Below are 25,782 nucleotides of genomic sequence, written 5' to 3'. Positions count from 1 at the left end.
TATGATGGAGATGCACCAGCTACGTGCCTGGAACCTCGGTGTGTTTATTTTACACAGCATGGGGAGAGTTAGCTAGTCTCCGTCGGAGGTCTCGAAGGGGCAGTCTCTGCCTGCTGGAAGAGACATCCTGAAGGAAGAAGCTGGAGTCCATCCCTTCTGAACACTCTGTCAACATTCCCACAGGCACCAGAGGAAAGCCTTGCCAATCCCCATGGGTCTGAGACATTGAGGACCTTTTCAATAATACACATTCTCTCAGGACTTCATCTGCTCCTTACTTTCATTCAGGGCTTCCTCCACTCCCCATAGAATACACAGAAGGTGACAGCTGACAGCATTGGATTGAAGGTCATAGTTGAAGGGATTAGTGCCTCTGCGAAAGTGGGAGTCCTCTGGACTACCCCTTAGCCTCCCTAGGGACCATATGGCAGGAGGCAGCCTGGGGAGGAAGGTAGGTCATTCCTATCACTCTGGAGGTGGCATCTGGAAGATGCCAGGGACAGGCAAATCAGAAAGGGACCAAACTGTCTGTGAATGGCAATAGCTTAGTACACATCTGGTTTTTTGTTTTGTTTTGTTTTTTTGAGACAGGGTTTCTCTGTGTTCTCTGGAACTGAGTTCTTTGGAACTCATTTTGTAGACCAGGCTGGCCTCGAATTTAGAAATAGGCCTGCCTCAGCCTCCCGAGTACTGGGATTAAAGGCATGCACCACTCTGCCAGCCAGTTAACATTTTAATACAGGTAACATTTAGTTCTAAGGCCCAGGGAAGCCACTGCCCTTGCCTCCATTGTACCCATGAGAGATTATATTACTTACCGAATGATCCACAATTAGAAAATTATGAGGCAGGACTTGGTGCAAAAGGAGTCTTTAGAGCTTCTCCTGCCCGCCCCCGTTCTGGACTGGAAGCACCTGCCTGGAATACCCTTGAAGCCCTGGACACTGGGAGAGGCTAGGCACAGCTGGGGAGTGTAGTTCAGCCTGATGCTTCGTACAAAGTTCTGCATAATGTACAGCTAGGACCCAGGCTTTCTGGGCTCCCCCAAGGGTACTCAGACCAGTGGAGGTAAATATAACAGGTTTCCTATGGGGGTAAAACTACATGCTGGTTTATAGCATTTGCCCTTTTCCACGGTGCAGACCCTTCCTCTGTGGCCATTTCAAGGCACTGACTTGATGCCTGTGAATGAGAAGCACAGTCAGCTGTAAGGCTGCATGAACTAGCTCCAGCAAACTTGGACTCAGACCCAGTAACCTTGGCTCAGTCTGAGTTATGGACGTGGCTCTTGATTGTGGTCTATTAATTTGAGGGAGGCAGTGGAGAGAATAAGTCAGATGATCAGAACTGAGGTCAAGCTCTGGCCCCTCCATTTCATTAACTGCGACTGGGCCAACTAGCCTCCTTGCCTCTCATTTCCTTAACTGTAAGGTCAGAGTATAGTAAATAGCATCTCCTTCCCAGGGCTGTTGGGACACAGCTAACAGGTAGAGCGTCTGGACACATGCCCAATCTGCTGGCTCTTTAAGGACACATTGACAGCCCTGGCTAGAGAACACTTGAACTTTCCTAGATTGTGACCTCCTGTGTGAATATCCCACAGGAAGGAGAGATCCCCTCTAGCCCCTCAAAGCAGAATTCAGACCATCTGTGGTGGAGATACCTCTCCCTGACTGCTTAGGCTAAGCCAGATCTGGGGCCTCTCCCCAAGGGGAGCAGAGATTAGAGCACACTTAGTTTTTCTGTCACCCACAAGGGGAGCAGAGATAGGAACACACAGTCCTGTCACCCCTGGCTTCGAGAAGACAGGAGCTGTGGATTTGGGTGCTGGTTCCTCCGTGGAAGGCATGAGTCCATTACTCCCATGAACTCCTCAGACCTCTGATGGAGAGAAGAGACAACAGAGTCTTAAGTGAGGACTTCCAGGAAGTACACACTGGGTGGAGTGGAGGATGCAGACCGGCCAGATGGGTTGCAGAAAGCTCTCTCCCTTTGGGTCCTTGCCTAGGGTCTCCCGAAGTCGTTAGGACGGGGCTTTTTGCCAGACTGCCCTTGCGCTCCTGCTCCAGTCCAGGGATCCAAAGATAAACAGAGAGATGGAGAAGAGTGGAATAGGTTGTTCCCGAAATCAATCTTAGGAGCTTGGTTGGAACAGGATAGAAAGCCCCCCCCCCAGAAAGTTCTAGAAGGCATGGGACTGAGCACATCCAGCACCGGGCTGCCCATGGAGCTACAGTCTCTTCATAATTAAAGACCAAGGACACTGATTTGCATCCATGCAACAAAAGACTCTAGAGACTTTACCACTCAAACCCTTACATCTGAGGCTGTAGAAGAGAAGAGAGGAGAAGTTAGAGAGTCAACAGTGAAAGATGAATAGTGTGCTCTCCAATGCCTGAGCCAATGGAACTGCGCTGGAGCCAAAGAACTTGGATGCTTGAAAGAGAACAACAGTGCTAAGTGACAGGCGGCAGGCTGCAGACGCTGAATGGCAAGCACAGGACTTAACCTGAGCCACTTTTAGAAAATAGTGTTAATTTATGTGTCTTTCTCAGGCACTCCAACTAACTGAGATAGTCTCTCACTGAACCTGCAACTCGCTGAACTAGCTAGCTAGCCTCAGAAACCCTACAGCCCCTTTATTTATCCACATAGCTCACATAGCTCTGACTGCCCTAAAACTCACGATGTAGACCAGGCTGGTCTAGAACTCACAGAGATCCACCTGCCTCTGCCTCCCGAGTGCTGGGATTAAAGGCATGCACCATCACTCGCGGGCTTTTGGTTATTGTTGTTTTGGGGGTTTTTTTTTGGGGGGGGGGTGTTGGTTTTTCGAGACAGGGTTTCTCTGTGTAGCTTTGCGCCTTTCCTGGAACTCGCTTTGGAGACCAGGCTGGTCTCGAACTCACAGAGATCCGCCTGCTGGGATTAAAGGCTTGCACCACCACCGCCCGGCTTGTTTGTTTGTTTTTTGAGTGCATTACTAGTTTTCAGGAGTGAAGCAAGCCCGGAGGCTCAACAATTTCTGTTAGGCTCTGAAGCCCGGACATTTCCCAGGCTTCGGGTAGTCCCTGCTTGAGGCGGGTGTGGAGGGAGAGCACAAGCCTCCCTGGGCCGGAGTGGGTGGGAACCACCGTAGCTTTAAAGGGCGGTTCTCTGGGAGCTTGGGGCACAGGGCGCAGCTGCCTGAGCGAGCGGGGTCCCCGGAAGCGCAAGCGGGTACGCATCCTCTCGGCTGGACCAGCGAAGGCGCAGTTGCTGGGCGCCGCCCAACTAAGGCGCTGGGCCTGGACCCCCCTTCCCCCCACCCCCTGCGTCGCCGCGGAGATGGCGCTGCACGTGCGGTGACTGCACCCAAGCCCCGAGGGTCCCATCCCTGAGTCCCGCATCTCTCCGGGGAGAGCATGGAGCGCCCAGAGTCGGAGCTGATCCGGCAGAGCTGGCGGGCGGTGAGCCGCAGCCCTCTGGAACATGGCACTGTCCTGTTCTCCAGGTGAGCGCTGCCGGGCCCCGGGATGCAAGTGGGGGCGGGGTGGGGGGGTTGGGGGGCGCAGCAGCAGTGGGTTTCAGATTGCTGGGCTTGTCACCAGAGGAGGAGAAACGGGGCTCCGCTTGCAGTGGTGCTCCGGAGAGAGGGGTGTGTGCGCAGCGACAGGTGGTGATGTCCCGTCTGCTCTTCCCAGATAGCGACTCCCACCTGACCTGTCTGGGAGCCGGTGGGTTCCCTTACCCGCACCCCCACCCCCCGCCCCAGCAGGCAGGTGGATGCAGTGTCCTCTGCCCTACCTGTGATGTCTCAATGGGTAGTGACTGCAGGGCCGCCCACAGGGGCCGGGCTGGGAGGAGGAGATGAGTGACCCGAAGACCCGCTGGGGCGTGGGACGGGCTCCTGCTCCCACCCACCCACCCTGGAGTGGAAGGAGGCCACATCGTCCCGGCCCAGGAGAGCTCACAGCCAGTCCCCAGCTAGAGGAACTCTTCCGAGGAAAACACAGGCTTAGGACCAGAGAGGCTCCAGGAGAGGGGCGACGGGCGTCCAGTCTCACCACCGGGAAGAGAGGGAGAAGGAGCAGGCAGGCCCCACAGGAGAAGGACGGCTGGTTTACAGCCTCACCCCAGGCTCTGCCATCACCAAAAGGCCACACTCCCTTTCTCACTGCAGATCCCTAGGCCAATCCAAAACTTCGGAAAAGGACTTTGCAACCCCCCCCTCCCAGATGGAAAGGGAATACATTTAGTTACACAAAAGAGTTACACAAAAGTCCAAGCTCCCCCCAGTGAGGCTGACATTTTCTGTTTGTGCCAACTGTATTTTTTTTTTCAAACTCCTCCCCTCAACTCTGGCGCCCACTGTGACTTTACTGTGTTACTTAAGGCAGCTTGCTTAGTCTCTCTGGGCTTCCGTTGCCTCCTCTGAACTCACAGCTTAAAAGTACGAGGGATATACAACTACAGTTAATGGATAAAAAATGCTCAGGGCTCAGTAGTACAAGGCGTGTGTTCCTGATGTCGCCGCCCAGCCTCCTCAGAGATGAGAACACTGGCAAGTTTGGATCCCGAAAGGAAATTTCCCCTAGATTTTGGTTTGAAATTCCTGCTTGTCCCAAACTCAAGTCACCTCCGTTGTTTAAGGAGGAGCTATGGTCTGCCAGGTAATGTGAGAGGCTGAGGACTCAGTGTCCTCTGGAGGGTGCCCAAAGAAAGGATGAGGGGACTTTGACTAAGCTGGCAGTACCCGGTTAGGAAGGTACTGTGGCTTTCTTCTGAGCAGCCAGGGTCTGCTGGGTTGCTGCTCACTGCTGATGATCGCTGCTCCCAACCCACAGGCTCTTTACCCTGGAACCCAGCCTGCTGCCTCTCTTCCAGTACAACGGCCGCCAGTTCTCCAGCCCTGAGGATTGTCTCTCCTCCCCAGAATTCCTGGACCACATTAGGAAGGTGAGGGAGGCAGAGCCATGAGGTCTCAGATCTGCAGAACATTGTCTTGGTAGGGAAGAAGGGACTTGGGATATGGAAAACCACACACACACACACACACACACACACACACCCTTCCCATCTCTCTAGATTGGACTCAGCCTCCTCCCCTACCCTGTCCTCAAGCCAGCTGGACCCAGTCTGGCACACTGTTTTCAGTCTTGTCCTCTGGCTCCCAAGGATTGTATCGGTGTATCTTGGCCACTTGGAGCCACCTGCTTATGAAAACTAGGCTGGGCTCACAATCTTCACAACACCTCAGTTTACCCTTGTCCCGTGTGGGCAGTATTGTTCTACAGGTATGTCACAGGTTTCGAAATCCTCAAAAGAGAAGGGCTTGCTTCGTGAGCCACCACATACTGAGCACCTACTGTATACAGACATTGGCTGCCTGCCACCTCTGACCCTGGACAACCGCGCTCTAAAAGCCTCGTCGGTTGAGAAGTTGGGTTTCTAGGCTGTGGCGGTAAGCAGCTAGGATTGGGTTAGACCCTCTGTGTCCTTGACAGGTGATGCTGGTAATTGAAACTGCAGCGACCCATGCGGAGGACCTTTCTTCACTGGAGGAGTACCTGGCCGGCTTGGGCAGGAAGCACCGGGCTGTGGGAGTAAGGCTCGGCTCCTTCTCGGTGGGTAGTGGGGTACTTTCTTACTCTAGAGCTCCAGAGCTGCAGCCGCCACTCTCTCCCAGCCCCCCCCCCCACAAAGTCCATTGACCCTCCCTCCACATCCCCAGTTCCTCAGATGACCAGAGATAAAGGCCTGCTCTAGTTACCTGCCTGGCTGTGCCTGACACTGACTGGACCTCTCAGAGCCTCAGAGTTCTCTTTAATGCAGCTTCTTTAAGAACCATGAAGGCTGGCCGGGCAGTGGTGGTGCACGCCTTTAATCTCAGCCCTCGGGGAGGCAGGGTCGGGCGGATCTCTGTGAGTTCGAGGCCAGCCTGGGCTACAGAGCGAGAGCCAGGACAGGCACCAAAACTACACAGAGAAACCCTGTCTGGAAAAAACAAACAAAACAAAAAGAACCATGAAGGCTTTAGCGACCCTGGCGTCAGTTGATGTGAGCACCTTTCTGTAGGTGTCAGACCACCTCAAACGTCCTCCCTTAGAGCAATTTCTGAGTTCTTCTGGCTAGACTTAATTCTTTCTCCGGAGTCTGATTGGAGTCGTCTATCTGTGGAGTCTAACTCCACTGGGGCTAGGATGTCTAAGGTGACCTGTGAGCTTCTAAACCTTCCTCAGGCTAGCTAAGTCTCAGCAAGGAAGGACTGTTACAAGCCACAGTGGGCAAGAGCTTCTACACTGTCACTAAGGTCCCACTGGCCAGAACCAGTCACAAGGGGTGGCCTTGACTGCCGTCTCCATCCGGGCATTTTCACAGTGCCTGGCCCTTTGGGGATATTCAGTAATACATGTGGGATAAATAAACCTACTTTTACTTGACGAATAATAAGGCAGCTATATAATAATAATGTGCAGCTGCTGTGCCAAGGGCTTTTTACAGAACCTGGGGTTTTGTTCTCCGTCTTTCTCATGGAGCAGCTGAGGCTTGGAGTGGTAGAGCAAACTGCTCCGGGTCATCTAGGCTGTGATGGTCAGAATCTGAACTCACGCCTCCCTGGCTGCATGATATAGGCTTTTTAATCTTACTGCTACCTTGCAGATGGTGAAACTGCAACCCGCAGGCACTTGATGTGGTTGGGTCTGAGCGGACAGTCCCCGGGCAATGCAGTCCCCGGCCCCTCTCATGAGGTGGTTGCAAAGACAGGAGTGAGAGGAAATACTCTGTGTTGTTTTTGGTGCCTGTCCTGGATCTCACTCTGTAGCCCAGGCTATCCTCGAACTCACAGAGATCCGCCTGGCTCTGCCTCCCGAGTGCTGGGATCAAAGGCGTGCACCACCATCACCGCCCGGCGAGATGAAATGCTCTTTATCCACTGTGCATCCTCACACCTAGAGGGAAAGGTGGGCACCGGGTGACGCTCCAGGTTACACTCAGGGCCTGCTTAGGAAGTGGGAGCCTATGAGGGAGAGAGGAAAAGCCTATGTCCCCTTACTGGCCCAGGGCCTCAGCTTTCTCACCTGTAAATGGAGTGATGCCTTCCTGCCTTCAGATGACTAAGTACCGCTTGCCTCTGCAGACAGTGGGTGAGTCCTTGCTCTACATGCTGGAGAGGTGCCTCGGTCCTGACTTCACACCAGCCACAAGGAACGCCTGGAGCCAGCTCTACGGAGCTGTGGTGCAAGCCATGAGCCGAGGCTGGGATGGAGAGTAAGAGAAGAGCCAGTGCCCTCACCTGTCCATCTGTCCATCTGTCCATAGTAGCCTCAGCCCCTCCCCCAGGGCTCCTCTGCACCTTGGCCCTCACTCCCTTGGCCATCCTAGAGAGGTGTTGGAAGAGGGCTCTGTCTCAGCTCCTGGTCAGCTGCAGAGAGGTGTTTTTTTTTCCTTCCAGAGGAGCCTTTGGGCTCCCCTCATCCCCACAGATGATGCACCCCTGCATGCCTGGTTAGCTCTCCCCATGAGGCAAAATAGAGTTTGGGCAGCGAGGTGGCGTGGGGGCTCTTCTCAGAGAAGCCTCAGCCAAGGTGAGGGTAAAGTGACTAGGTTTCTAGAACCTTCCATCTCGTCTGCTCAGTGTCTGATGCTTTCTTGCCAGGCTGCTTACTTTCCAAAAATGAAGAGAAGGAGCAGCTTTAGTGTTTCTGGGGAGCTCAGAGAAGGGGAACAGGGAGGATGGTGTTCGTCAGTGGCAGTGAGCACCCAAGGTCTCAAAGCTCAGATGCCCTATACAAAATTTCCTATGTCCTTGGTTCAGGGTTTCTGGTAGAAGCTCCCCAGGATTCTTTTTGGGGTGGGGAACCAAGCTGGCCAGCTGGAACGGAGAGGCTAGTAGGGCGAGGAGGAGTGACCTCATCCCACATGGCCCGGAGTTCCAAGGCTCTTCCTGCCACCCTAGCCTAGCAGGGCTGAATCTTGTCTCCCCGCCCTCTTCTGCTCACTGGCCACCCTCCAGCTGCGGGCTCCTAACTCTGTGTTTAACCCTTGAGGGGGAACTGTGCCTGGGCAGATGAGTGGGAGAGAATAGAGGGGGAGAGGCCCTCGGCCCCACCCCCAGCCACCCACACTTTCTTGCTCTGTGTTGTGATTCTATACGCTCGCTGCTCACAAGAAATAAACATGTCCTGTGTGCTGACCCTCCGTGGCTGGTCTTTTTGTGGGTCTTGACCTGTGCCAGATAAAGCTACAGAGTACCGGGCCTCAGAGCAGGATGGGGGTGGGGGATGGGGTCAGCAGGCCCAAGGCATGAGTTGGTGGAAAGGAAGGGGTCCAGAAGGGAAGGCCAGAGGCAGAGGTGGTGGAGGACCTGTCGGTCTTGGGTTCAGACTGTCTGTGAGGCCACCAAATCCAGTTCTTTTCTCTGGGCACACACTTGGATCCACCAGCTTCCAGGCGGGACCGGGGACAGTTCTAACCGCAGTCTGTGTGGATATGGGGAGCACTTCCATACACACCACCGCCCAGCTCCAACGTCCACACGTCCCTCATGCTCGGTCATTCTCTAGTTTAAAGCAGAGTTCACGGTGACCTTGGAGGTCATGTACTGAACACAGGAGTGAAAGAGCCCTGTCCCTACGTTGCTGCGTAGAGAAGGCACCCTGTCCCCAGCATTGCCCACTTAGAACTTAGTTTGAAAGTGATAGAACCATCTCTTGTGTTTGTGCCTGGGGATGGTCAGTGCCATGGTCTGAATCTGAGTTGATAGTTTTGAATGCTTGTGGCCTAGTTTGTGGCAACTATTTTGAGGGCCGTGGGACCTTTAGAAGGTGAGATCTGGTTGATCCAAGTGGGTACTAAGGGAGCTTTGAAGGTGAGCGTCTGATCCCTGGTTCTGGTCCCACCCTCCTTGGTCCACCAGGATATGAAGATGCACCATCATCATCATCCATACCCACTGCCGTGAACTCTGCCATGTCCTCCTGCTGGGGTGGTCTGAGATCCCCTGGAGTCATAAGATGGAATAAATATTTCCTCCTGTGTTGTGTCTGTCAAGCATTTTGTCAGAGTAACCCAACGATACCTAACAGTCACATGTGACACACAGCACACTTATTCCCCAAGGGAAGTAGTCCATGGGACTGGGGTGTGGGACCCCACAGGCAAGTGGCTATAAAGACAGCTTGAAACATGATGGAAGAGCACAGCATGAAAAGTGGCCATCACGTGAGCAGGTGGATTAGTTCCCCCATAGGCTCCAGGACTCTGGGAATAGGCCTGCATTCGTTGATCAGTAGCCTTCCGGAAATGCTGTTCCCGCCGTTGCTCAGAAAGCATCTTCTCCAGTCCAGCAAGGCGGCAGTGGGACAGAATCTTGTCCCCTCCCAACCTGCCCTCCCCCGTGTGACCTAATGACAGTTATGACTCAGTTACCCAAACTTTATAAGAGAACGGGAACCTACCACAGCCAGATTTTGTCTCCACTCTGTAATCGAAGGCACCAGTAACTTCCATCTTGCCCAATTCAGGGGTCCTGTCGTAGCCTTTCGCTCGATGTTCTGTTCAGCAGCACTTAGAGTTGATCACACTTTAGTGTATGGAAAAACGCTACCCGCTGCAAAAATCCAGGGAGTACCGAGTCCACATGGACCCCATCTAGCATCACCTCAAGGCTGGTCCTTCCCTGCTCTCTCTGTGCTGGCGTTTCTCAGCCAGGCTCTGTGTTCTTTGCCTTGCTCGTCTTCCTTATGTGTACGTAGATATTCTCTTCACATTTGAGCTCATGGATCCCACAGCATCACTTCATCCCTGTCCGGATTCCGGCTCCCCTAATAGCTCAGAACCCTCTTTCTGTATCTGGTCCGTGCTTTGCATTTGGTGAAGTCTTTCCAGTCTTTCCATCTCCACCAGCTCCTCCCCCTCCCCCTTTTCCTTTTCCATTGTCTCATGGGAGAAACCAGGTCGTTCGCTGACAGTATGACCAGCATCCTCTACTTGGCTGATGTTTCCTGGTTCTCTGGCATAGTTCTGTCGTGAGTGGTGAGCCCTGAGGCTCCCCGCTTCCTCCCTGAGCCCTTTCTGGTTCCTCCGATCCTCATTATAGATCCTTCTAATTGCCTTGCAGCGTCTTTTCTCCTCCTGTGTTGGCTCAGCCTCCGGGCTTCCTCCTCACCCATGCTTGCCCCCTTTACAGCCTTGGCCAGTGCTTTGCTTAAACCTCATCCTAACTGACCCTGGGTTCAAAGCTCCCCGCCCCTCCCTCAGCCTAACTTCCTTATCCAGCCAGCAGTGTCTCTAATGTAGCGTGAGCAGATGCAACATGCCCCAGGCCTCCCCTTCCCGTCCTTCCTTGCCTCCTGTGTTACTATCGTTGTTATCCTGGCTTCTGCATTCCTCTCGGACCCACCTCTCTCCCCACGGGACTCCTGGCCCTTGTGATGACACATCACACCTCTGCTGTCTTCTTCATTTTCTGCCCCGTCCTAGTTAAGTTAACCTATCCCCTCTCACAGAGTCCCAGCTGGAATGTCTGCTCCCCGCTGGCCACAGTGTTCGCCTCACTATACGAGGGCGTCCTTGGTTACTGGGGCTGAGGGGGAGGAAAGAAGGTCCATTCCGTGGGTACAGAGGCCCCGACTTGTGAGACGAAAAGTTGCCAAGGTGGCTGGGAGTGGTGATCGTACATTATAACAAATATTTAACAGTGCTTAACTGTGTACTTAAAAGTGATCGAGCTAGCAGGGTATGGTGGCACACGCCTGTAATCCTAGAGCTCAGAAGACTGAAGAGTTGGGGAAACCCAACTGGGCTATAGAGCCAGACTGAATTTAAAAAAAAAAAAAAATGTGTGCGTCTTATAATCTTAAAGAAGAAGAAGAAGAAGAAGAAGAAGAAGAAGAAGAAGAAGAAGAAGAAGAAGAAGAAGAAGAAGAAGAAGAAGAAGAAGAGTGCATCAAACAATCATGTCACCCTCCTGCTAGGAATGCCCTGGTAGCTCCTCACATCACCAGAGGAAAGCCTGGAGTCCTAATGGAGTCCCACAAGGCCCTGCCCTTTCCTGGCTCGCTCTGCTTCGGCCCTTCTAGCCTCCTTGCTACTGAGTCAGGTACTTACTCTTACAGACCCTCCATTCTTCCCGCACCCCATCCCCGGGAGCTCATCCTGAATCGAGGAGGGCAGAAATGCCCTCCCGGCCACAGCCATTCCCTCCCCTCCTCTTGTTCTGTTCTTTCTTCAAAGCACTTATCCCTGCCTGACATCCCATTATGTAACGGGCTTGTTTATTGCGCTTGGAACCTTCTCTTGCCTAGGAATGGGCAGGCTGTCATGAAAAACCACTCTGGGCTATGTTTAGAGAAGAGAGAAGAGGCGATTCCTTAAACAGTTGCTGAAGTTGACAAAGTAGAAGGAAGGGGCCCCGAGGCCCAGGATGTGGCTCTCAGGACCAAATAACGGTTCATATTTATTGTAGAGTAAGATCCGTAGGACGGGATTTGTGCCTGCCCATCGCTCATTCTAGCCTGGGCTGGTGAGAGCGAGGTCTGCAAGAGTGTGTGGTGCCTGAGGAGGGAACTGTTCTCCTCTATGCCTGCTGTACTCAGCTGGGCATTTCTGTAACAGAGGTCCCCAGGTGCCACCTCGGAAACTTTGGCCCATCTAGGATACTTGGCCCTAGAACAGAGGCTTGGGTGGTCCTGAACTGCAGCTTGTCAAGGCCAAGGGCCTGGCAGAAGTTCAGAATCAGTTTCTGCTGGGCAGAGCTGGGAGCCTGTCTTCTTGGAACCTCAGCTCCCTCATGTCCCAGGGCCTCCCACAGAGTGGCCTAGAAGCCTGCAGCTGGGCCAGCAAGGGCATTCCTCAGGACAGACCTTCTGAGAGACAGCAGTGGTGGGGTGGCTAAGAGCTTCCTCCACCTGTTCTGTGTTTGGAGGTCTCCAGGCCGCGTTGCAAGGAGCCCCAGGTCTTCCTGCTCCGCCTAGGCTCGTGGTCCCCAGTACGGCACTTGGCTGGGTGGTACATTGCCCTGGGGACACAGCCCAGGGGCTGGCATGCTAGGCCTTCCTGGCACCAAGCCTCACTCTGGCCTTGTTCCTAGTCCCACCCCCAGTCCTCCTTGCCTGCTAAGTAAGGGGATCCACTCCCCGACCCTCCGCGCTCCCCCCCCCCCCCCCCCCCCCCCACCTTGGGCTACAGAGCATCCTCTTCCAGGCTTTCCTCTGGTCTTTTTTGTGTCCATCCGAGCAATATCCCCTGAAAGGGTGGTAGAATCAAGGACTGGCCCAATGTCTGCAAGCTGGAGGCTTGCGGTCCCCAAGAAGAGACCCCCGAGAGATGGCTGGCCTAACAGGGTTCTTGGGTTGTGGACCCCCCTCTCTTGCAGCAGCTCAAGCCTGCTGAGCTGGCAGCCACAGCAGGCCCTGCCCCTTCTGCCCTCCTCGAGACCTCTCTCTCTCCTGAAGCAGTTTTGTCAATCACGGAAGCCCCTGTTTCGAGGGGAGAGGGGACAGGATGAGGGGGCCTGGTCTCATTTCCTGACTCACACCGCAGGGGGCCTCGAACCCATGCCCATGGGCAGATCAAGCGCTGAAGGAGATGGCTCTGTCAGGGTGGTGACAGTGAACAGCTGTCCAACCCAAGATGATTGTCTGTCCCCACAGGGAGCCGCAGGAATAAGGCCTTCTCTCCCCAGCCTAGCCTGTCCTCCACCACAGTTGATTCTGCTCTCTACAGCATGTGGAACTCAGGTCATCCCCCTCTTACTCTGCGTCAGCCACATGGGCAAAGAAGACCAGAACTCGGGCCTCTTAGCATGTCATCTGGCCGGGAACTATTTTCTCCTCCTCGGCCCAAGTGCAAGAGCTTCATGTGGGCCACTTCTTGTCCTGCTCAGGCCTACCTGACTGTCCCCGACTCTCCCTGGAACTTGCTGTCTCTGTGGCCTGCTCTTTTCTGTATCCCCGGGTACAGGCCGGAGCCCTGTCTGTGGTTCTGCCTGGGGGTGTCCACCTGAAATCTAGCCTATCTGCTGACCTGGGTCAGTCACTCACTCAAAGACTCAGCACCCAGGCCAGGGTTGCTACTGCGTCATTGGTCCCGAGCTGGCACTCTCTTGCCGCACAGGAAGGAGGCAGAATTGCTTCCTGCCTCTCCAAACCAACTCGCAACAGTTAACAGGCCTTCCCTTCCTTCTACCCAGTCCCCACCAGAAATGGGGCCAGGGAAGGACTTGGGGAGTAAGGAGACCCCAGAAGAGGCAGCAACGGACCCAGGGTGAGAGTCATACAGTGAGGTATGGTGCCCCAGCCTGGTGACTCTGGCGTCATCCCTTAACAACTCTGGCTCCTTCCAGGTGGAGGAGGCCCTGTCGGCCCAGAGGCAGAGGCACAGGCCAGCAGACGTTAGGAGGACTTGTTTATTCAAGGCACAGTCATACATTAATAACAAGAAGGTTCAGCATTCGGCACATTCCTTTAGTGGTAGTGGCCATGGTTAGTCCACACCCCTCCCGGGCCCCCAGAGGATGCAATGCTGCTGATAGGCACTTGGCTTCCAGATGCAGCTTAGGGACAGGCTGGCAGGGGTGAGGCTGCTCCAAGCCCAGGAGGGGTCACCTCTGAGAGGTGACATATGGGTCTCCAGATGGGAGGCATCTCTCTCCAGAAGGGATCAGAGTAGATGGACTAAGAGTGGGTTAGGGTAGGATAATGAACAGTGGGCTGGCACAGCAGGTACTGAGGAGGGCCTGGAAGCCATCGGCATGTGTAAGATGAAGGAGCCTGGGCTCTGGTGACCTTGCAAAGTCAAGGTCCAGCCAGGTGGACAGCTCCTGGAAAAGCAGAGTGGAATCCAGCACTTGCCCAACACTCGTGTCAGAACCAGGCTGCATTTGACCCAAATTCAGAGGACGGAGCCCTCCAGCTATCCTGCCCTGTTGTCTATAGGGCCCCTTTTACCTGAAGCATCCATTGGTTGCAGTGGGTGGGGTAGGTGGGAAGGCCAGCAACAATGGACAGAGCTGCAGGGATCTGGGCCAGCAAGCGGTGCCCAGAGAAAAGGCTCTGGTCTCGGTTCTGGCTACACTCCAAATCACTACATACCAAATACACATTGTGGGGGTTGGAATGTCTCTCCCCACTTTGGGCAGAGCTGGAGGTTGGACCTGACATCATCCTGCTATGAAAAAGTTCTTTCCCTGGTTGATGAGATCCCAGGGGTGAGGAGCCTGGGGTGCTGGAGTATGGGAGGGCCTGGCTGTATGTAATTCCCACCTTATCCCAAGCTCAACAAGGAATGGAGGTAGCCTGTCCCAGCTGACTCAAGCCCTCAGCAAAGATCACCGTGCTAATGTCTGGGGCCAAGTCCTGGAGTGTGACTCTACTTGCCCCGTGAGCAACCGCTGCTGCCCTGGGAGTGAAGTTTGGAGCCGTGGGGCTGGGGGGGCCTGACAGAGGTGGAGCAGAGGCAGGTGGACCTGTCTGAGTTCAGGGCAGCCATGTACCTGGGTGGAGACACTGAGGTGGAATGAGACTGGACCCACCTGTCGTGAAACGGGCAGCCAAGAGGGACCCAGATATCTGGGGAGGAGCTTCCGAGGCTCTATGGCCTACAGACCCCTTGGTTCAGGTGGTTCAGGCCTCATGGCAGTCCTGACAATGCCCTCCCTGTCTTAAGAGGCAGAAGTTGGAACACCTCAGAAAGAGGCAGAGGTGCTGAGTCTCCAGCATTGCAGAGGCTTGCTGCTCCGGTTGGAGGCAGATCTGGGGAAGCAGCTGGCCCACCAGAAGGGTCTTCTCCACGGGGGGGATGCACGCATCACCCCTCCTCTACCTAACCACGGCAGGACTGGGGTGACAGCACTTTGTGGAGCATCTGAAACGTTTAGCCAGTACCACACTGGAGGCCAGGCAGGGCAGCTTCTGAGGGCAGCGGGTAGCCAGTGCCTTCAGTTTGCAGCCTGGGCTGTCTCCAGTCTTGGCCATGCTGGGGCACAGCGTTCAAATACACGCAGCGGACGATGCTCTTGGTGGCCGCCTCGAGGCTCTGGGGGATCTTTTCCTTTTTCCTTGGGGCTTAGAGAGGTGTGTCTCACTTCCATGGCCCACATTTGGAAAGAAGACCTTTTTTTTTCCTGAACTCTATGCCCTCCTACACACCGCGCGTGCGCGCGCACACACACACACACACACACACACACACACACACACACACACACCCTTAAATCAACCAGCAAGGATTAGCCATGGTTTCCTTCACCACATGCATGAAGGTCTCCTTTAATGAACTTGAGTCACTGCCCCAGTCACTACCCTTAGGAATAGATAGCAGGGCAGAGAAACAGGGAAGGGTCAGTCTCTTCCCGGGGTTGTCCCAGCTGCCCCTTGCTCAGGGGGGTAAGGTACAGAGTCTCTAGATGCTCTGCAGGGAAACCTGTCACGAGACAGGCACCTGGGCCTCCTCCACAAGGCCCGGTACACATACCTTTGTCTGCTCAGACTGCAGTGGAGGGCTGGGGTCTGGAGCGACAACCTTTGACGGGCAGCTGGAGTGGGGGTGATGAGGCCCCCAGAAAGCCTTCGGTGGGCCCACCTCTTCCCTTATGCATACTTGCACCAGCTGGACCCCAGCAAGACACACAGCATTCAGTCTCTTGGGTCCTGGGCTTCAGCCACCGCTCCCAGACACATGGTGTATGCCTCCTCCACCCCATCCCTGGGTCCTCAGGATTACCCCGCATCCCACCCTTTCCAGCCGGTCGGCAGGCCCGGCTCTTCATGTGACCACAGGATGGCAGATGTCTCCCATGAGGAGCTTCTCAAAGTCTATGGAAGGGAGCTCCTTCCTGTCTCCCTCCACCAGGCTCTCCCCTGGTCCCCTGACTGGAGTCCTAATCAGTGGCTCTGGCCCTCCAATTCCAGCCCTTCCTGGAACTGAGCTGAGTCCAGCTCCCTCGCAAAGCCCCTCAGACCGCTCTCCTCTTCTCCCTCTTCTGGCTGGCTGTTCATGGTACCATAGGTGTGCCGGGCTGGGGAGGAGGCGGGGGTCAGGTTCAGCTCCGGCTCCTGTAGCACGGTGGCCACGTACAGCTGCTCGGGACAGAGAGGGGAAGATGAGGCAAGGTCATATCGGGAGCCAGGTCTAGAGTACACCCTCTGTCCTCATAGCCCACCCGGTCACCTCTGCCCCTCCGAGTCCCAGGCCCTCTCCGCCCCACCCCCCCCAGCAGCCTTGCCCATCCTCCGCCTTGCTCCTTATCATTCAGTGAGCTCCTAGAGATGAAGCCTTGGAGTTGCCAGGGTTACTTTAGTGGCGGGCTTCCTAATGCCTCATCTACAGGATGTGCTCCACACATTATCTGTTCCCACTCAGGCTGAATCTAGGGGGCGATGGCCTAGGGTCCCCCTGGAGAGACCTTCATTCATCAGCTGGAATGCTTTGCTGCAGTGTGTCACAGATTCAAAACTGAGAGTGTTAGCTGGCTCTTGTCACGCTGAGGGCTGGTTTCAGGAAGGCCAGGGAAGGGGGCAGATTAGAGACACAGGAAGGACCACGGGATGGGGCAACCTATCGCCTCTTGAAGTGACTTTCAATCTACTCCTTACTTTGGAAGTAGGGAATATGGGATATTGGGATAGAAAGAAAGCTTTTCATCTTCCAATGTAAACAAACAGCCTTGGTTGATGAGGGAACAGTCCTGTGAAATATCTAGACACATGCATATTGGCAAAGCACACACCACAGACATTTTGACCATGAAAAAGGAAATGGTAGCTGAGCAGTGGGAAAACCTGGCCTCACATGCAGTAGTCTCATTAGCACCACTAACAGGAATGAATGGGATGTTACAGGTCTCCAAGGTGAAGCCCTGTACTCCCAGGAATACATTCTAGCCCCTGCATTGGACGTGAGCCTCCCCGGCCTCTAGCTTTCAGGGACTGGGGAAGGGAGGGAAACCTGCTGGAGGGTGTCAGGAAGATGAGCCAGAGGACTCTAGAAGGTGGAGGCACTTTGCAGGAGTGGCTTGATCTTTTCAAGTCCCACTCTAGCAGAGATACTCAACTGGTTCTGGGTTGGGGGCCCGTATAAAAGATGGGTAATGTGGGCCATTTGAATAAGGATAGGCAAAGAGATCAAAATTCCTCTATGTAGCAGCATACTGACAGTTACACAGGTTATAAAATTGTCTGTGCCGTGGGATTTCATTCGAGCAGAAACCACATCTATACATCTAGGAGTCCACATGTACATGTAAGCCTAAGATACTTGGAAGAGAGGCACACATCCATAGATATCCTGAAGAATGTATACCAGTGTCTCAGGGAACATCCCTGGGTGGTGGGAACATGAACTTTTTATTTCCTTAGTCTTGCTCCTCTGATTTCCATCCCCACAGTTGCCTACCATGTTCATATACCACTGTCGGAAACATAAAGGATTTTTAAGAGCTTAAGTCAGGCACGGCAGCACGCGCCTGTGTAGTCCCTGCTACTCTGGAAGCTGAAGAGAATCACTTGAGCCTGAAGGTCGAGGCCAGCCTGCCCATATGGAAACCCTGTCTCAAAAAATAAATACATGCATAAATAATAAGTTCTATTCATTTTTTTTTTCAAAGCACAGATTTTATAGTCATAGGGACTTGGTTCAAACTCTGTTCGGCCACATCCTTGCTCAGTACACTGGGGTCTAAATTAGCCGATCTTAGGGGGTGAGAGTGTGGCTGAGCAGGGTGCCTACCTAACATGCTTTTTAGGCGCGTGCTCAATCTCCCACACAGCAAAAAAAATGGTAATAATTAAGTTTTGAGGATTAAAATTCCTGACCATGGGAGTTTATTAATCCAGGAGAAAACAGCAAGGCTTCCAGCTCTTTCTATTTCCCCTGCTACCAGCGAGAGTGCTCCTGTTGGCCAGAGAACGTCATCCCTGGTCGGTTCTCCGTCTCTTCACCGCCTCCTCTCAGAGAGTTTGGCGGCACAGTTTAGTTTTGCTTTTTCCTTTCAAGTGAGGCCCACTAGGGTTCTGACACATCTTGTGTCTGTGCACATGGCCAAGCGGGTCTGCCTATGCTGATGGACTTGGACCCAACTCTGCCACCACTAAAAAAAAAAAAAGCCCCGGGCTCTGTGGGCCCAGCCCACAGGCACGCTCTATACATCCATGTTGAGCACTGTCTTCTGTTCGCCCCACAGGCTCCAGATCGTCTCTTCTGGCTTTTGCCCGGGCTCTTCCTCTTCCTCCAAAGCTCTTCCCACACCCTGCTTCACCTGGCAACCTTGCCTCCCATTCCTCCAATTGTATGACATGGCCCCTTCTCGGGGAAGCTTCCCCCAAGTGCCTAGGCCGGCTGGCACCCTTCTTCAGTGCTTGTGGGAAGTGCCTAACACTGAGGTATGAAGGACCCTGTGCCCAGCTCTGTGCGTGCATAGGTGATTGCCTAAACGCATGTGGTAGGGATGAGGGCGAGGGCTCCTGCCATCCAGGCAAGCCAAAGGGCACGGGTGCCTCTGCCCGGTCCACTGGTCACAGACTCTGGGTCCAGCCTTGGCTCTTGGCAGGCTGGCGGGCTCATCAGTCGGGTGCTGCCCCTGCCTTACCATTCACTGGGTCCGCCAATAGCTCCCTGCAGCTCTGTCTGCACCGCTCTGGCCAACGCCTGTGCCCTGGAGGCAGCCTTGGGTCCTGAGGCCGAGCCCCAGCACGCCCCTGCGTCTACACGGCTGAGGACTCTGAGAGATGGACCTCCCTGATCGAGTACTTCCGCTCTGGCTTTCTCCTCTCTGGCTCTCTCCTCTCTGGGTGACTTGTATTGACTGTCAAGCCAGAGCTGGATCTTCTCACCCCATGCTTCAGCCAGGGCCACGGAAACGCTTGGACCTGGGCCAAGTCCTGCTGCGTCAGAAGAGGGAGCCCGGGGGTCCCGGCTCCTCCCCAGTACCCAGGGCAGGCACTAAACACTGGTGTGTCCCCCGCCCACGTCGTTGGAGTGAGCCGCCCTTGCAAGCCCCACCCTCCTGACTCGTCCCCAGGGTGGAGGCGGAAACTCACAAGGGAGGTGGGCGTGGAGGTCGTGCTGCTTGGCTCCACGTCAAAGACAGTCTCCACTTCTTCCTCGGGCTGCAGTGGAGAGGAGGGTGGTGCATGGCAGGTGGAGGCTGCTGCCCCCCCCCCTCCCACCCTCTACCTTCACCCCAGCCTCTGGCTTGCCACCTTGTCCCTCAACTTTTCCTCTTTCTTTCTTCCTTTCTCTTTTCTTTCCTTCCTTCGTTCCTTCCTTCCTTCCTTTTCCTTTCTTCCATTCTCTTTTTTCTTTCTTTCTTCCTTCCTTCCTTCCTTCTTCCTTTCTTTCTTTCTTTCTTTCTTTCTTTCTTTCTTTCTTTCTTCTTTCTTCCTTTCTTCTCTCTATTTCTTTCTTTTCTCTGTCTGTCTCTGTCTTTCTATTTCTTTCTTCTCTCTCTCTCCCCCTTCGTTCCTTCCTTCCTTCGTTACTTCCTTTTCCTTTCTTCCTTCCTTCCTTTCTTTCTTTCTTTCTTTCTTTCTTTCTTCTCTCTTTCTTTTCTCTGTCTGTCTCTGTCTTTCTATTTCTTTCTTCTCTCTCTCTCCCCCTTCGTTCCTTCCTTTCTCCCTTTTCTTCTTTTCTTTCTTTCTGTTTGGTTTTTCAAGACAGGGTTTCTCTGTGTAGCCCTGGCTGTCCCCTGGAACTCGCTCTGTAGACCAGGCTGGCCTCTGCCTCCCCAGTGCTGAGATTAAAGGTGTATGCCACCACCTCCTAGCTAACTCTTTTTCTTTCTAGACCCTCAGACCAGCAGGCCTAGAAGAAACAGAGAAATGACTGGGATGCCAAGAATCCCTTTTGGAATGTTCTGTTCCCAAAACCATAAGAGGGGAAATAATCATAGTTGGAAAGGGGCTTCTCTTCTGGCTGTTCTTTGTCTAGGGATCCTCAATCAACTTTACCAGGTCCCCACCACTCTTCTTCTCTAGGGTGGTACAAGGACAAACAGGTCTGGTGACATCATAGTATAAGAGCCTGTGCATGCGTGCGTGCGTGCGTGCGTGCGTGCGTGCGTGCGTGAGTGAGTGCGTGCGTGTGTGAGTGTCTGTGTGTTTGGACTGTGCGTGTGCAAGTATGTGTGTGTGTGTGTGTGTGTGTGTGTGTGTGTGTGTGTGTGTTTGGACTCTGTGTGTGTGTGTAGGACTGTGTGTATGTGTGTGTGTGTTTGGACTCTGTGTGTGTGTTGGACTGTGTGTATGTGTGTGTGTGTTTGGACTCTGTGTGTGTGTGTGTGTGTGTTTGGACTGTGTGTGTGTGTGTGTGTGTTGGACTGTGTGTGTGTGTGTGTGTGTGTGTTGGACTGTGTGTGTGTGTGTGTGTTGAAGGAAAGTCCATTATGGCCCTACTCTAGCCTGGTACTCTTGCCAGCCATAGTGGTGGGCGCTTGTGCTCCGACTGAGTCCCAGATACAGAGAGAGCAAGAAGAAATGTTTCCAGAAGGCTCCCTCTGCAGGGGGCTGTGCTTCAAACCAGTTTTCTTTTCTTTATATGCATTGTTCAGGAAGGAAACTTTTCACTGTTATAAACAACCAGTTATTGTCAGCAGAAAGTCAATTGGAAAGATAAGTATGTAATCATGAAGAGCAAGAATCATGTTTCATCTGTTGGGAATCATTCCAGTGTCCCTGCATCGATGTCCACTCTGGGAAATGCTGACGCAGATACTCAGCATTGCTGGCAGGGCTCTGAGATGGTGTGGATGTACTTTTGTCTCCAGGGCCTAATGATTAGACTTGGTACCTTTGTCAAAGTGCCAGAGGACTCACTAGAGACCCCTCTAAACAGACAGCCTCCAGTGCCTCATAGCCTGGGTTCCATTCACCACCATCCCCTGTCTCTTTCTATCTCTCCTTCCTTCCCGCTCTCTGAGCCCTTGCCATGATGCTCACAGTAGCTGGATCAGACTCCTGTGGTGGGACAGACAGGCCAGCAGCAGCCTGTTATTTGGAAGAGGTGCTGCGCAGGGTGGAGGGTGGGTGGTGGGTGGATGGGGGTGGGGTGTCTTTGGATGGCCACCCTGAGTTAGTGCATGTGAGCCCAGAAATCTTGATCTAAGAGAAATACCCACCCCTCTTGTCCTGTTGTGTTCTGGGGACCAGGATATCTCAGAACTATGTCTTTGGGACCAAAAAAAAAAAAAAAAAAAAAAAAAAAAAAATCAGTGATGTGAAGGGCAAACTGGCAACTTACCTCATACTGACGGACAACCCGGAGCTTCCCCAGAAAAATCCCAGAAAAGGCAATCATCACAGAGAATATGAGGGAGGACAAGGAGAAGAAAGTGATGGTGTGGGTACCTGCCAGGGAGAAGAAAGACCGGGGGCGTGGGGCTTAGCGCTGGAATCAGGGTCGAAAGCAGGGCCACAGGAGTGCTTTGCAGATGCCTGGGACCACCTGCTTCAGAACCTCCACAGGACCACTGAGCTAGGGGCAGAGAAACCCCTGCACCATGCTCCCTCCAGGAACGGGCATCAGTGATCACGACATGGCAAAGGCATCTTTCTGTTCTACTTGGCCAGTTTAGAATGTGGCTTATTGTGGAGTCTATGGAAAATAGAATTTGGATGGACTTAAGTTACCCACACCAATGTCCATTAAACAAGTCCATCTTGATCTGCCAGCTACTTGTGCCCATGGTTCCTCAAAAGAATCTGAGTCACCAGTTCTGCTACTGCCCCCCAGTCTCTGAGCCTCCCTTGTCCCCACAGCCCCGGTGCTAAGCAGAGTTCAAAAGCTTTCATGTGTGAATATTTGATCTCCTCAACGGCAACAGATTTTTAACAAGGTCAGTACGGAAAGTCAACTCTCCGGTCTCGGGGGACTGCCACATGAAGCTCACCAGCGCGTGGCCATGCAAAAGCAGGAACTGGTAAACAACCTCACCATCCAGCCACAGAGGGCTAGCAAAAGCTGCAGCCTCGAATGCCGCTGGGAGCTGAAGGCTGCGTTCAGACTCTTAACACATGAAGCCACGTGGAATGTAATATGCGGATGAAAACTTAAGATTACAAGTTACAATGTGGTTGGTCACGATTTTATAAATAACAGTAAACTAACACACACATTTGCTCTCTCCCCCTGAGCAAATAAATGCCTAGCCAGAGTCTGGGGATAAAACCATGCTCTGGAAGGGATTATGGAGAACAGACTTTGGTCCTTGTATTTTTTTTTTTTTTTCTGTTTTGATACTTAGAAAAAGGCATTCATGGGGGGGGGGCGGAGAGGATGCTTTCCGGTGGCAGGGCAAACCACACGGGTCAGGAAATGGATGTTACCAAATAAACATGCCGTGAGTGTAATCCAGGGTGCCATCCTGACGGAGGAGCGTGAGAAGAATACACCACAGTAAGTTGTCATGGGAGGGAAAGTCAGTGGAATTGGGGACAGCCTAGTGACATGCGTGACCCAGCTGGGAGGAAAGCCGAGGAGCTCCCCGTCTGGGGCCCCTGGGAATTTCTGTGAAGGTGCCTCTGGGCTCCCCAAGGTAGGAGTAGCATCTTTGTGTAGACAAAGGGCGAGAAAAGGCTAGCCACCACTGTAGAATCTGATTCCCTTCCAGGTTCTGGCAAGCCCATGAAAGCAAGTATCTTCTAGGCTCCCAGAGGAAATATCATGGGAATGGAGTCCCGACAGCTGCTATTCTATTTCCTGTCCATCTACATTTAAAATGAAGGAATGTGGGGCCGGAGAGATGGCTCAGTGGTTAAGAGCACTGGCTGCTCTTCCAAAGGCCTTGAGTTCAATTCCCGGCAACCACATGGTGGCTCACAACCATCTACAATGAGATCTGGTGCCCTCTTCTGGCCTGCAGGGACACGTGCAGGCAGAACACTGTATACATAATAAATAAATCTTTAAAAAAAAAAAAAATGAAGGAATGTGACATTTCTGACTCAAAGCCAAATCTGCAATCGTTTGGGTTTTTGCCTTCGTCTCAAAGTTCTGCCGAGACTAACGCGTGCACTGTGGCCCAGAGCACTCGGCGGACTTGGCCAAGTCCTACGAGGAGGAGCAATGTTCTGCTCACCCTGACCTCTCTTCTTCTACCAGAGATGCTCTCAAGGGACTCACGGGGCACAGGTCAGGCAGAGATGGGACCATGGAGCAGGCTGCTCACCCACCTACTCGCAGGATGGAGAAGAAGAGCATCCAGAAGAGCCCCAAGAGCGGTGCGAAAATGGCCTGGTAGACGGCGGCCATGTGGATCTGCTCATTCAGTTTGGTGGGCGCGTAGGAGTAGTACATGTTGTAGCGGTCTGTGAGGTGCTTCATGCACAAATAGAGCAGCCCTGGGGGACCAGAAAACAGAGACACAGTCCCTGGCCGCTCTAACCAACAGGGTAGATCTGTGCTGCCCTCAGACACCCTGGATCTGAACGGCCAGACTCAGGGCTGTCAGGGCGGCAGGCGTCTGGGGTTGGGCTGTGGGAGACCTACAGCCATGACTTCTGTGGCCTTCTAGAACTGATTCTGCCAGCTTGGTGATGTCATTCATTCACGCATGCAGTCAACCAACACCCCTTGTTAGCTGCCATCCAATCAGTTCCACGGCCTGCCTAGCCCTGTTCCTGCCACCTCCCTGCCACAGGCCGTCCCAGATCTCCTCATGCTCCAGGAGGTAGCCTGATGCTGTGGAGCTGGGTTCCTCCTCCCATTTCAGAAAGTGTAACCCTGAGGGTACCTCGCAGATAACTCACCAAAAGGGACAATTATAGGGCACGTGATGCTATATGCCATCACCACGCTGAAGACGTTCAGCATCCACGCATATTCTCGCCCAAACTGGAAGTCCATGGCCTGGTTCTAAGGCAGAAGGCAGGGGGTCACCCTGAAGTTACCCAGCTCCCTTGTTCTGGATGCTTCTAGGAGCTCCAGGGAGCTGGCTGGCAGCTCAGTCCGAGAGGCAATGTTTCCTCCCTTGTTGGAGTCCAAGAAACAGCTACCCACGGCCACAAGCCTCTCATCGTGGGTCCCAGGGCTCCTGGCAGACAGACTCCTCCTTTCCCCTCCCACCAGAAGCGAGGGTTGGACTCAGAGAAGGGCCGGCCCTCACCTTTCGGATGTGGACTCTCTCTGGCTCCGATCTGGAAAAGAAGAGGCGGGTACAGTACGTGCAGAGTGAGCCCAGGCGCATTAGCTCCATGCCGGTGCCGAGCAGAGCAGCTGTGATCACGTAGTTGACGAAGAATGCCCCGTTGTCGGGAAGGAATACGCACCTGGGAAGTAGGGGAAGGTGGGAGGCAGTGGAAGAACAGGATAAGGGGAGAGGTGTTGAGGGAGGAGGAGAGAAGCGGTAGAGAGAGTGGAGAATGGAGAAGAATAAGGACCCGTAAACAGCCACTCTGAATAATGGCATTTTTCTCAGTGATAGGCCACATATGGATGGCAGCCTGCAAGGCTGCATGCCCCAGTGAGGTGGTAGGCATTTTCTTCTGGGAAGGTGCAGCTCTCCTGCACACACATGAATGTAAACACATAGAGACCAGGAACCCTTCTGAGCAGACGTATGGATGGACTACATAAAGTATGATTTAGAATGGACCTGTTAGGTGTCGGACCTTTTAACAGACTCTGAATTCTGAAGATATACAGCCTTGGAGGAGAAAATATGACATCTTTTGAATTTTTTCTTTTTCGAGACAGGTTTTCTCTGTGTTAACAGCCCTGCTGTCCTGGAACTCACAGAAATCCACCTGCCTCTGCCTTCTGAGTTACAGGATTCAAGGCATGCACCAGCCACCATGCCTGGCTTAAAATTCTTTTTAAAGATTTGTTTTTATTATTTTTAATTGCGCGTCTGTGTCTGTGTATGGATATGTGCACGTGAGCGCAGGTGCCCACAGAGACCAGAGGCATTGGATCCCCTGGAGCTGGAGTTACAGGAGCTTGTGAGTCACCTGGAATGGACGCTAAGAACCAAACTCAGGTCCTCTGCAAGAGCAGTCCATGATCTTAACAGCTGGGCCATCTCTTTAGCTCCCAAGACAACACCTTTAGTTTCACTGATCTCTAGTTGAAATGAACCATTTCTTTCCGTGAAGAACATTCCCAACTCACCACAGGGACGATAGCGGCTGTGACAATGAAACCAACTGAAATCCCATTGCCAGCGTTGCCTACACCGTTTTATATCACTTATGCAAAATGATAGTAGGTGCTAGATAAGCTGCAAGGTACACTGAGTAAAATCCAGTTGTCCATTGATGTGGACTTGAGCCAGGTGGCGGTGGCGCACACCTCTAGTCCCAGCACTCGGGAGGCAGAGGCAGGCAGATCTCTGAGATCGAGGCCGGCCTGGTCCACAGAGTGAGATCCAGGACAGTAAGGGGGCTACACAGAGAAACCCTGTCTTGAAAAACAAAACAAAAACAAACAAACAAACAAAAAACCCCGAAACCTGAAGGGGATGACATGGCTAGCCAGCTTCCCTTGGGAGTCATCCAGCTGCTGCTCCCCTGAATGTCTTTAGTGCACAAAGCACGAGCATTGCACAGAACACAGTTATATGGAAATAGAGAATCAAGATATTGTAAAGGCTGGGAAGACGGCCAGTCAATATAGTGTTCTCTGGGCAAACACAGCCATCCGATTTGATATCTAGCCCCGACAAAACAAATGGGCAGGTGTGGGACATGCCTTGCAATCCCAACTCCCTAGCCAGTCGACCCAATCAGTGACATCCAGGTCCCAGGGAGAGACCCTGACATGGAAAAAAAAAAAAAGTTGACAGCTCCAGGGGAATGACATCCAAGGTCG

The 25,782-nt window shown here is 53.2% G+C and overlaps 2 protein-coding genes across 5 annotated transcripts in view; one reads left to right on the top strand and one right to left on the bottom strand.

Moving 5' to 3' along the window:
- Window positions 1-3,001: 3,001 nt before the first annotated feature.
- Window positions 3,002-8,177, top strand: Ngb (neuroglobin). The gene is made up of 4 exons (XM_028877837.2): window positions 3,002-3,493; window positions 4,827-4,938; window positions 5,487-5,606; window positions 7,121-8,177. Exons 1-4 carry the CDS (start codon window positions 3,405-3,407, stop codon window positions 7,253-7,255), a joined length of 456 nt encoding a protein of 151 aa, XP_028733670.1. The 5' UTR covers window positions 3,002-3,404; the 3' UTR covers window positions 7,256-8,177.
- A 7,034-nt stretch (window positions 8,178-15,211) lies between these two features.
- Tmem63c (transmembrane protein 63C) overlaps window positions 15,212-25,782 on the bottom strand; it is an 80,791-nt gene continuing 70,220 nt past the window's right edge. For 2 of the 4 annotated variants that reach the window (XM_037210746.1, XM_028876150.2), the window contains exons 19-24: window positions 24,080-24,242; window positions 23,724-23,829; window positions 23,148-23,315; window positions 21,217-21,323; window positions 19,020-19,088; window positions 15,212-16,061 (exon numbers count right to left, since the gene is read on the bottom strand). In XM_037210746.1, coding sequence (XP_037066641.1) covers window positions 15,867-16,061; window positions 19,020-19,088; window positions 21,217-21,323; window positions 23,148-23,315; window positions 23,724-23,829; window positions 24,080-24,242 — 808 coding nt within the window. In that variant the 3' untranslated portion in view covers window positions 15,212-15,866. Of the gene's footprint in view, window positions 16,062-17,308; window positions 17,528-18,568; window positions 18,849-19,019; window positions 19,089-21,216; window positions 21,324-23,147; window positions 23,316-23,723; window positions 23,830-24,079; window positions 24,243-25,782 lie in introns of those variants that run through there. The other 2 variants (XR_005092777.1, XM_037210747.1) reach the window with 2 other exon arrangements.

The sequence above is a fragment of the Peromyscus leucopus genome, chromosome 14, assembly GCF_004664715.2.
Source record: "Peromyscus leucopus breed LL Stock chromosome 14, UCI_PerLeu_2.1, whole genome shotgun sequence".
NCBI classification, from domain to species: Eukaryota; Metazoa; Chordata; class Mammalia; order Rodentia; family Cricetidae; genus Peromyscus; species Peromyscus leucopus.
The sequence above is the reverse complement of the archived record's forward strand: the minus strand, read 5'-3'. Positions and strand labels throughout refer to the sequence as shown.

Bases quoted from the DNA above. Each gene is read 5' to 3' on its own strand.
- Ngb (XM_028877837.2), top strand. From the start codon at position 3,405: ATGGAGCGCCCAGAGTCGGAGCTGATCCGGCAGAGCTGGCGGGCGGTG. The intron at 4,939-5,486 runs GTGAGGGAGGCA...TGTCCTTGACAG, and splicing joins TCCTGGACCACATTAGGAAG to GTGATGCTGGTAATTGAAAC. The intron at 5,607-7,120 runs GTGGGTAGTGGG...TTGCCTCTGCAG, and splicing joins TAAGGCTCGGCTCCTTCTCG to ACAGTGGGTGAGTCCTTGCT.